Source organism: Halictus rubicundus, chromosome 18, assembly GCF_050948215.1.
Source record: "Halictus rubicundus isolate RS-2024b chromosome 18, iyHalRubi1_principal, whole genome shotgun sequence".
In the NCBI taxonomy this organism is placed as follows: domain Eukaryota; kingdom Metazoa; phylum Arthropoda; class Insecta; order Hymenoptera; family Halictidae; genus Halictus; species Halictus rubicundus.
The window spans coordinates 540009-552037 of record NC_135166.1 but is presented as its reverse complement, the minus strand read 5'-3'; the positions used below and the strand labels follow the sequence as shown (position 1 = coordinate 552037).

The 12029-nt window shown below is 47.5% G+C and overlaps 1 protein-coding gene across 1 annotated transcript in view; it reads right to left on the bottom strand.

Annotated features, from left to right (window-relative positions):
• Positions 1-3511: 3511 nt before the first annotated feature.
• LOC143362844 (zwei Ig domain protein zig-8) overlaps positions 3512-12029 on the bottom strand; it is a 31538-nt gene continuing 23020 nt past the window's right edge. The window contains exons 3-5 of the mRNA XM_076803325.1: positions 9954-10182; positions 9346-9645; positions 3512-4950 (exon numbers count right to left, since the gene is read on the bottom strand). Of these exons, the coding sequence (XP_076659440.1) occupies positions 4850-4950; positions 9346-9645; positions 9954-10182 (630 nt within the window). The 3' untranslated portion in view covers positions 3512-4849. The remainder of the gene's footprint in view (positions 4951-9345; positions 9646-9953; positions 10183-12029) is intronic.

The following is a 12029-nucleotide window of genomic DNA, read 5'->3' as shown; positions in this document are numbered from 1 at the left end:
ATAGATTTTTCGGAGTTGAACTGTAATTTAAAATTCCCAAGTCTAACAAGTTTCTTGTCCTTTTTTTTAAGTGGATGCTCGCGGATAGAGAGAAACATGCTTTTCAACCAACTACATACATCACGCTAAAAGCACATGTGTCACTCGCCTGACTTCCCTTGTTAGAAGCTCGACTGAAGTTTCGCGGATCCAAAAATGAACCTGGCACTCGCACGCGCAAATGGATGCGCGAATCTTAGACATCTGACAGCGACAGGCTCTCATGTTTGCGACCCGAAAGTGACGCTCAACCTCGGAAAATCCTGTCTCGAGCTAATCGTACTTTGACGTTCGATAACCCAATAAAATCGAACATACTTCAACTTCTGAGATACGGACAGAAAGAAAAGCAAAAACCTAAACACTAAAGTCACCCAGTTAAAAGATTGACATTATTACCAATTTTTTGTCAGAAAAAGCATACCGTAGCAATTCCATAGCAACTCGCAGCCACGTGTGTCGGATCGCCTTTCGCCCTGGGAAATTTGCGAAACTCTGGGTCACTCCGCCAGGCTGGCACCCTCTTTTCTTTCCCTCTCTCTCCTTTCTCTCTCTCTCTTTCTCTCTTTATTCCCAGCTCTCCATCGACTCGCGCCTGATCCAAATCGGAGAAACGACCGCCGCACCGTGGTTAGGAACACAAAAGTGAGGGGACCTCGATTCGTGTTCGGCGCGTGAACGAGCCGCGCGCGCACGATACTCTTGTGTCGGGTTATCTGCGAGGATATCACATCGAAACACACACAAATAGAAAGTGAAAACAGTCGTGTTTAGGTTCGCGTGCCGAGCCGGTTCCGGTTCCGGTTCCGGTTCCGGGGACCGGGTGGTTTCTCACCGAGCCGATCTCGGCTCGCGATTACGCGTGTCCCTTTCTCGACGCGGTCCTTTTACAAGCGTCGTGTGCGCAGGCAGTCGACTCGGGAAGCCTTTGAAAGGAAGGAGTAATGTACAAAGTAGTAGAAAGGTCCGTCCGGGGCACCGCGATCCCGGGGAAATCTTCGGGAAATTCGGCTCGGCGATGACCACCGGGCCCGCGGGAAAACAGAGCAGTCCGGGATCGTTCGCGTTCGCGTTCGCGCGGATTCTTCGCGGCCCTCCTCATCGGATGCGCCGGCCTTCTTATCGCGTCGTTAACATAACTGGGTTAATTTAATCTTGATGAAATAAGAGGCGAATGGAAAAAGTTCGTGGAAACTGGGTCGACTTTCAGCTTAAAACGTACTCGAGGATTACGCGACGACTCGCCGCGCGCGAATTTTAATTCTCGAACTTGCCGAATGCCGTTTCGCGTTAGCAAAATTTTATCGCGACGTTGTACCACGGATACGGTAGAGCCTCGGTAGTTGGACGAAACACGATCGCAGAAGCCTGCAACGGAGGAAAGACAGATGCGAAAAGAAGAGAGAGAAGCGGTCGGTGAAGACTAAAATAATCAATCGATAGTCACTGTTACAAATTATTATAAAATTATAAAAAGGATAGTAATAAATGAAACGCGTTCTCAAGTACCCGTCAGATTGACAAGTAGCGTAGTAAAACTAGGTACATACATATATACATTCCTTGGCAATCTTCCTAGCGATAAAGAGGTCGTAAAACAATGTCTGAATAGCACACACGATAAATGTACCTTAGAGGGAGTTCACCTAACGCCGGACACTAGCATTTTATAAAACTTTCGAAATGTTCTCGAATCACTCTGTTTCTCGATCGGAAGACGATTCCGGAGGACAAGATCTCGCAAAAACTGGCCGTCCCGCGAATCGAACCCAGTTTCCACCGAAGCCGAGCGAGATCCTAGATCTCGAGGGGCCTGAGAGCAGTGGTGAATTTTTCAGCGAGTCTTTTCGCAAGCGGATTGTCTCCGCAAGCTGCGATCCTCGCCTTCGAATCCCTCCGCAGCGTGCCTCGGTGCGCATAGTTGGTAGTTCGACCGCGAAACTTCACGCGGCAAACGCGATTACTAGACCAGGTGAGAGAGGGCTAGCGCACCGGTTCCAGGTGAGAAAGGGCTGTCGCGACGTAACTACCATCACCCGGCCACAGTTTATAATACAGACGCTATGTACAGGTTTCTGTGTCCGCTCGCCGCTCGGCCAATCAGCCGATTTTCCGGGCGGCGACGCCACAGTGGAACCACCGAGGAAAATACATAACTGGACAAGTAATTTCCCGTGACATTCTGTCAGCCAATATGCATTATTATTTCCTCCAATTAACTTCAGAAATTTTCTAGCTTCAGTCCTAGTTAAGTGACCGCGGCTACGGTCACCCGACAAAGACTCGACTATGGTATAAAGCCTCGACATTTAAATATTTTGCCCGGTGTGGCCAGGAAAATGGGCGTTTCGTTCCACTGTGGCAACGCCGCGTCTCTCTCTCTCTTTCTCGCCCTCGTTCCCAACATTTTCCTCCTCGTCTTCATCCTCATCCTCCCGCTCATCTTGCCGGCGCTCTTTAGAGTTCGTTCACACGCCCTGGACGAAACCATGCAGCGCTCGCGAGACGAACACTCGAACCGATCGATCGATCCGAGCGCTTCGGAATTCTTGGTTCCGCTGGAATTAGCTAGAAGACTCTTCCGTCGATTGAGAAATTATTTCCCGTCAACCGGAAACTATTCTCCCGTCCGGAACTTTCCGTTCTAGCGGCGCGGTGTCGTCGAAAGTTTAAGAGCCCTTTGGAATTCGTTGGTGTACATGACGCGTCGTCTTTGGTAATCGCGACGCCGTGAATAGCTTTCATCTTTTCTTTTTTCTGTCATTTCAACGCAACGCGACGGTTTTAACGAAATTTGACAGAAGTTTTAACGAGATCGACCGAATTTCGAAGTTCAGTTCCAAGTAAAATGGCGACCCAGTCGTTTAGGCCGAGTGACGTCTAGCTACGATTTACCAAAATCCCTCGAGTCCGAACGAATTAATCCCCCCCCCCCTCAACAGGTTCCGGGAAGAATAGAGAGATCTACGGTGTTCTAATCCCTTATCAGCCTGTTAACCGTTTCATTCGTTCCGTACGAAACGACCGCGCGCGGAGACATAGTTAGCACGCTGATAAAAATTTCCATGCTCCGAACGATCCCCGCTTTATCAGTGGAGTTTTATGAAGTAGCATAAACCTTTGTCCAATTTATTTTATTTAATATCCGCCCCTAAAGATAGATGGCCCGGTTCTGGATGAACGATATCGTCGCTGGTGTATGGATCGCGTGGCAGTCGATGCATTAAAACAGTATAAAGAAGATCGCGGACACCTCGACCCGTCATAAATCTAACTCCGAAGCAACGATGCGCCGATGTATCGGCCGAACTGATAAAACGCGACGAAGCACGGAAAATTTTGTAAATAATCAATATTTTTCATTCCTTTTGAAACTACGTCGTTTGTTCGTTTCACATCACTGTAATTTTTGCAACTTTTACTTTAAAAATACCAACAACCATGTGTGCCAAATCCCAAAGCAAAGGGGTCAATAATATTTCTGCAAAAAGAACAGCCTTCGAGCAGATCAATAATGGTTCGCGGCCGGTGGTTATCGCTCCGAAAAAGATTTGGGTCGTCGGAGTCTCGAATAATTTAAACAAATTTTCCGTTACAAATAATTAGCTAAATTTATTCGGCTTCTCCCGACGACGCGAATCGATAAGCCGGACCAACGAGCAGCAGGCCGATCCGCGAAATTAGGACACATTTGGACCGATCCCGCGCTCGAATGCCGCGTGCTGAAAACGCGCCGATTATTTCGGCCGGGGGGGACGGGGGGAATAATAATTTCCCCTTAATTGTTTTGAATCGCGCGATGCCCGCGATTCCAAGCATTAATCGGCTGGAAGTGATCGCGCGGGTTTTTCGTGCGGGCCGATAACGACGCGCGGACGTTAATCCCGCCTCCGAGCATTAACATCGGCGAGCGCTCGCGCGGGCATTCAGCTCGATTTTTGCCGTGTGTTCGCGTTCGTTCTCCGTACGGGGAATTGCGGAAAGAGAATTCGAGCATTGGTGAGTCGCCGTCCTCGCTTCCGGCGCGCCAAGGCGGCGCGGAGGCGCAAAACACGAGCGATTAATCAACGGCTCCGCCCGGATTCTTTCGCGGAAACTTTCATCACGACTAAGCGAACAACCTTGGCTCCCGGAATCGCGCAGTCGAGTCACGTTTTATTCCCCGAGGAGCTGGTGTCCCGCGCGAACCGCTCCCGCGTCGTTCGAGATTCGACCAATCGTAAAAGCGAACCGCGAGATGCTTGTTCCGCGCTGTTACGCCTCGCCGTAAAGCGGTTTCTCTCCGAGTGGAACGAATCGCGGGCCGAAGCGGACCGGAGGGGGCCCTCTCGATCCACCGCCTCGCACCATCCTTCCCTGCATTAGCGTCGACGTGTCATCTTAACTAAACGCCAATCGACCGATATACGATTGCCGCCGCAGCAGCCCCGGGACATGCTATCTCCCCTTGATCCCGAAACTTCGGTTTCAGTCCCCTCGTCGCTCTGGGGGATTCGAAAGACTCGTAGCTCGCGACCGGAAACGCGCGACACCCACGCTTCCGGGGTCGCCGGTTCGTTCGCCGACGATCGCGATTTTTCTTTTGGTATACCTCGCCCGGCCAGCATCCTCGTGGTCGTGGGAACCGACCGAGTCGAAGCGCGAGGAGCTGAGTTTCAGCGTGTGTTTATAGGTTTTACCCGTTACCGATCCTGACACAGGCGGATCCAGGTGGACAGTGGGATGAATTCAACGAGAACGTACTCCGACAGAATCGAACTCGGCCGTAACGGTGCGGCGACGCTCGTTCCATGACGTTCCGACGTTCCTTTTACACCGACGATATGTACAAAATGATCAGAGACACCACAAGACAGCTCGAGGATAAAATGGGTCCCGCCGTTCCGGTCTGCATCGCCTCCGGTCGTTCGCCTGGAACAAAGACACCGTCCTTTTTATTTATCGGGTATCGTCAGGGCTTGCCGAATCCTGTTCCAAATCAGTGCGACACCTTCTACTTTCTGCTTAGTTTCAATTTGTTCTAAGTACTTACATGCTACACAAAGTGGTCAGCGTAACGGCCGCCACGATTTTTCAGGCGAGTAATGTGAGAAATAAATCCTTGAAACGTCACTTCCTTTTTTCTTTTTCATCTGACACTGTACAACTTTTACTGCGTTGTAGCGTGGGTGCCCGTTCGGATCGTACATTCGCAGTTGCAAAATTCGAAAGAAAAGTTTATACCACTTCGCGTGACAGCGAACGAGACGATGTTACTCCGACCACGGTCAAAATAATACTGCGATCTTAACCGCCTGCGCGCTCGCGCACGTGTTAGGTAAAGTTGCAATAGGGTTAGACGCGGGGTCAGACGCGAGGGTCTATAAACGCTCGATTCGAAAAAAAGAATTTGTTTAGGTACCCTGTTTTTGTATTTACCGTTTACAGACCCTCGCGTCTTACCTGCTTCTTGTGACCTGACCGTAACACGTTCGCGGGAGCGCAGCGGTTAAAGTCGCAGTATTATTTTGATCGCGGTCGGAGTAACATAGTCTCGTTCGCTGTCACGATTTCGTGAAATGTGTCGCGTAGTGTTTTTTTTTTTAACGGGAGTAAATAATAGCGTGCTGTGGATCCGACGGAGGAGCAGATGATTTTTAAAAATTTGTAAGTACACTTTACTTAGTTGCACTTTACGTTAGTCGATGTAAATGAAATTTTCTTTGTCATGAACAATTTTGCGGCAAGTTTTTTTAACAAATGTCCACCGATCCAGGGGTGTAGATTCACCCCCAGGATAACCATTACTTTTTATACACCATTACAATATCGGTACGTTCGTTCAACAACTTGTTCGGAAAAACATTTTCAACGTAATAAGAGTTCTTACGCGTCCTTTTTATTAAGAGCCTTTAAGAGACTTTAGAATACTTAAGGAGAGTTAAGGACTTAGATATGAACGCGTAAGTCTCTTAGAGACTCTTAATAAAAAGGGCCGCGTAAGGACCCTTATTACATTGAAAATGTTTTCTGAGCAAGTTGTCGAAACTATGTACCGATATTGTTCATGATTGAATTTGTCTGAATGTCGTCTACAATACTGCGTAGTAGAAGTTATACAGTGTCAGTTAAAAAATTGTATTTTTCTATTTTTCTCACATTATCAGAAGTCTTGAAAAATCGTTATGTATATGTATGTACAAATAAGTTAGTGACTACACCAACATCCGGGAGACACTTTCCAATTACGCGACCATAGACAACTTTTGCATTTGCATCGCGCGGTATTTACTAGACAACGTGGAAACTATACGAACTTCTATTATTACACGATCGACTCAGTTATTAGAACTTGCGTAATCTCTGTCAGTTTCCGTATAATTGGAGTTCTACTTTGATTCGAACGGATCACCATTGCCTTTTCGTATGCAAAACTGATTTTCGGAGAACAAACATTTGAACGCATCGAGGAACAAGAAAGCTGAACAGCTTTCGCGTCAAAACAAGCTGGTAAAAGCTGTTTTATTTTCGTCCGCAAAATCGATACTCGAGACAAACTGGCGTTCATTCGTCGGAGAATGGCGCAGCTGAAAACGTGATTAGAGTCTTTTAGCAGGTAGAAACTGTCACCGAGCATATTCCCGTGGACAAGTTTAACGACGATTAGCGTTGCTCGTCAGGCTGGAACTCGTTATTAATTGCACGAGATACGAAAATTAATTAAAGCCTCGTATTTTTCCGCGCATTGGCCGTCTCTCGGAAGTTTTTAACACGGCCGAGCAACTCGGTCGTCCGACTTTAACGAATCGAGCAGCTGCCAACTGCGGGAAAACAGGGGTTTTTCACGGAAGATGTAAGCCGGGGGTAGCTTGCGAATTTGTTTACGCTGCTGCCGGGGCTCCGTGAATTGCTTAAATCACAGCTCAGGTTTCCATTAAATAATATATTTCCTTGCTTTACCTCCTAACCATGATACTATGAGTTTCTTTTTAAAGAAAACGTGCCGACTCCCGTCGCTGGTGTTAGTTCCGTCAAACACAAGAAACATTTCCACCTTTTATCCTTTTTTACGTTTACTGCACTTTTACATCTTCCACGTTCAGGAAATCTCTATTTAATAATCTTCGTCCCACTTTTCTTGAAACTCGTCTTCCCTCGAGTTTCTAGCAGTATGAGACTGTACCCTTGCACACTGATTTGCATACTTGTTCAGATATATTCGAAATATCAATCCAAGACAAACCTGTACTGTAATGTCATGCTGTTTCTTGATAAAACGTTCCAATGTTCCAATAATGACAGATTCGTTAATGAAACAAACTTGAAGGTAATTTTAATGCAACTCGACGCGAGAATCATAATAGTACCGTATTTAATCAAAGAAAATATATGAAATTACGTTGTCGCGAACACGTCAAAATGTGGAAAGCTTCGTGAACACAGGGATTGTGATGTTTCTGTAAAGCGTTGACGTAATAATGTAATGAAATAATAATAACGTCATTACAATAATAATAATTTCGTAATGAAGATAATATTGTCGATGGTTACAGATTATTTACAATTCATTGTAACAATCTGTTTCATTCTATCTGACAAATTTAAAAATGTTAAAAAACGAGTACAAATAAATCCTTTTCCACGCCGATTCCACCACACGCGTGCCTAAAGAGAATGCGCAAAATTCGATTTTGTGAATATGAAAAATCGGAATGGCGGCTCGAAACATCCAATAGCTTTGGATCTTTATTTCGAATATTCGAGGTTTGGGCGAACAGAGGCCAGCTTTGTGCGGGTCAGGGCGCCGTAAAAATATCATTCGATGGTTCCCGTGATATTTTCCCGTGGCTCGGACCGGCGAGGATTGAAAGAACCGTATCGGTGTTCCGTTCGCCTGTTCTTTCTTCGTTAAACGTCGCCCGCGGCGCGGCGGCCAAGTATTTTATGCGACCGATCGAAACGCTATTTCCGCTCGATTTCGGACCGGCGAGACCAGGCTGCCGGGAAGTTCGTAAGAATTCCGTGACCCGAGAACCCCGTGATTTACATGGACAAATTTGTCGGCGAAGATCGACGACCCCTCTTATTGTTTGCTTCGGAAATGCACGACGATGCGCTTCGAGCCTCGGTGGAGCAACGATGCGCCGCTAAGCGAAGAATCCTGGCTCTCGACCTCGTGCCCGGGTCATGGCGAGTGTACACGGTTGTCGAGATAAATCCGGAATTTTTCGGGCAGTGCTATAAAGAAGATATACTGTTCGTGACTCGCAAGACATTCCGCGAAAGGAATGCGGGCCTGATTGGTCCGAGTGGAAACAGCACTCGTGTCCCCACTCCAGCTTTCCCGTTTTACTCCCCGCGGCCTGGTCACGTGACGCGTTTCTTCTTCGTCTTGCATACCCCGGTACCGATAGAGAGGGGGTAACGTTTTCCCCTCATCCGGCGACGCTGCGTGTATAGCGTTTTCAACGAACGGGAATTCCGTGCGTTAGTCGAGATTGAAACGAGCGAGGTTCTACCGTGGAGACTTTAAAAATCTATGCAGCTAAGAGGGTAACAGCGCAACGGAGCGAGCAACTCTTGGCGCAATCGCCGGCGGCGGACCTCGCGAAAGTATGCTCGGGGAATTCTGTGATTACGGCGGACATTGCGAAAGTTTCAGTAGAAAAATGCTGATGAAAAATGCCCCGGAACGGGAACTGTTACACCCGCGAACGTAATAATGAAAATCACAGGGAATTACGTTTGAAATGCGCGTTAACGAAACTATTCCGGCGGGGCGTTTCGTATCGGGGAGAACGACCAACGGAACGGTAAACATTCTTGCCGCTTTGAAACTCGTTTCCTGTACGGGTCCCCACTCTCCCCCCGCGTTATTCAATAAACGGAGAAAACTTTCGGACTCCATAATTGCCGAGTTTTAATAAGCTCTGGTCGCTGCGTTGCGCGCTTCGAACGCGTAGAAACTCGAAGATACCCGCGCCGAGCTCGATATTATCTTTACCTATTATTCCATTGTTCCCCGCTCATTCCGGTTAATAAATATCGCGATTTTGTTGATAAGAGGATGGGAGACTGTTAACTGTGAATGGCTATAGAACTCTCGTTGAAAACACTCGGCTGTCTGACTGAGCGTGACGACACAATCGAGAACTAATTGTTGAAGCATTTAAATAATCAATAACGCGGAGTTAATGATGTTCGAACTTGCTGACAGACGCGGACACGGAGTCTTTTTATCTATATTTCTCGTTGAAATTACAATAACTGTAAACTACTATGGCGTGTCGACAGAAGTTGGGTGTAATCGCGCGTGCAAACACTCACCATTCAGTACATGAACTTTGATGGACGCCGTATTGGCATTGCTGGGTTTGCATCTGTACTCCCCAGAGTCCGAGGGTTGCGCTGTCTGGATAAGGAGCCAGGAGGTGGTGGTGTCACCACCCTTTTCGGTTATCACTGAGACGCCGCCCCTGGGACTGTCATAGCTCAAGACGTTCTCGTTGTAATACCAAAAGATGAAGGCTGGTGGTTCCGAGCTGAAGTGTATAGCGCACGTCAGGTTTATCGTGCTACCTGCGCCCACGTACAGATCTGGACCGCCCAGTATCGTCGCTGTCGGCACTGAAACAAAACATCCCTTCGATCATAATTAGAAATGTTTCTACTTTTGTGCAGACGTTAATGGAACCAGATGTTTGAACCAGCATGACGACGCATCCGAATCGCCGAGGTATCGTTTCGAGAACAATCGAGAATAAGACAGCTTTATGCCACATTCTCGAGTAAGTATTAGAACAGAGATAATGCTGAATCTTGGGTGTACGTCATTGTGTTTCTTGCAATAAACTTGTTGGTATCGCGATTGTTACGGGTCTCTCGTGCAACGGATGATAATATCAAAGGAAATTTGCAACGGGCTGTTAACTTACCGACGACGTTCAAGCGAAATTGATGCGACTTGACGGGGATGGTCGATATCTGGCATTCGTATAGTCCCTGGTCTCTCTCCTGCGCCCACTTTATGTAAAGCGTCCATTCCGACCACTCGTTATTTTGGCCCTTGTTTTGCCCGTGGAGCGCTTGGAATCGCTGATCGCTCGTGTAGGTGTACGCTCCCGCCGTTAAAATGTGAATGTCCCTCGCCCTCACCCAGGATACCTATCACAAACGGAATTTCAAAAGCAGAGTCAATGACGGTTTCTAGGTGGACGTCGATACGGACGCGCGGCTTCTTTTGAATATAACCCCACACCCGCGATTGCTAAGCGAGTTCCCCGATAACGAGATAGAGTGTACGTTCGCGTTTCAACTTCAAACGGGAAGATTCTTTTTGCCTCCCTTATTTTTCGTTGTTCGACAGTCGACGGACGCGATTAGTATTCTAACGATGCCCCCGTTACTCCGCCGGCCAGCTTAACGAGCTCTTCGACGCGTAAGAATAACGAATTCCGACGGCGAATGACCTAACCTCGTAAATATTTCCGTAAAAACAAGCCTCGCGCTTGCCGATCAGATTGAAACAGTCTGGGAGAGCGTGTTCGGTTGAGTTAACGGCACTCGAGATGTCTCGAAACGATTTACGGAGTGGGCGTCGCCTTTGACGTTGTGCTAATTTTTTCGAGCGCCACTGCATCGGGAATTACGTTTTAATACTCGACTTTATCGACGAATGTAGCAGTTTCGGGAGGAACGATATCGATTGTTTAAAAGTTCTGAACCGGAATACACCCTTAAGGAGGTAGCTGTTAACCAAGGACAAAGCAGGGCATGTAGTATTCAAGACTCTGAGGATATCCGAGGCTGCATTGGTCTCCGGATGGTTGCGAAGAGATTCGAAACTATGCGGGGTGCTCCGAAAAATTTGCTCTCAGGCATACAGGTGTATCCCCACTAGGCGAGCAACGGAGAATCTCTGAACGCTTCTTGAAGGGGTTCGAGGCGGAGGCACAGGCATCTCGACGAGAGTTAATATTTCAGCACTGTCTCGTCATTCTGTACCGCCTAAATATTTCACCGGGCCGAGACACGGGGTCAGAAGTTCCGGCACGAACACACTTCCGTCACCCGCAAACGCCTGCCGCGCTCGTCCGTGTAATACATAATTTGTTTCGACGAAGGAGACATTTAAACTTCGGCCACGGTGAACTTTGACGTCACCTGGGACCACGGTAATTTCATCGGCCGTGCGCGTGTGTGTGCTCTCGCCACCCTAAAGTATTGGCTGTACAAATTCTTTGCCTTTCCGCGGAAAAATTAATGTTTATTCATTGTGTATGTCAGCCAATCCGAAAAACACAGCTTCCAGAAAAATAATGTTCCTATTTAACAACGTGTGTAGGTAGCATGATGCATTTTTGGAGGATGGTTTCATCCCTCAAACGTAAAGCCCGCGAATCAGTGAAAAACAAGAAAAAATGGTTTTTTAATACAATTTTTTAATAAAATTCTAGAGAATCTCGTTTCGTTTTAGCGTGTTCGCCGGAGGTACTCTCGTTACAGTGTCACGGACAATTCCGAGCAGCGTGCACGTAACGAGGTATTCCTATATTCCCATGCTAATCCATATTAAACCGAAAATCCCGCAGACTCGTGACCGAGTCCTCTGTTTACGTGACGACGAGATTCTGGCTAGGAGATACATCAATTTTCTGGGACACGATGGAGAGGGTAAGCACGGACGAGTTCCTCCGAAACGAAACCTATATCGACCAATATCTTTTCACCCGTGACCCGTTCTCGTTTCCCAGAGGATAATAACGTTTCGGCGAGCAGTTGCGAGCGAGTCAGTGACTGATTGCGAGGATGATCGAGAGGCACGATCCCCGTCGCACGCGATACACGCAACGTATATTGTACAGGGTTTCCCAAAAAATGTCGGAAAACCTTGAAAGCGGTGGATCCTGAGATCGTTTGAAGTAACTTCTTCCTTGGCAATTTTTGACCTTAGGACCCACCCTTTTCAAGGTTCTCCGACAGCAGTAGCGAAGGGAAACCAAGGGAAATTG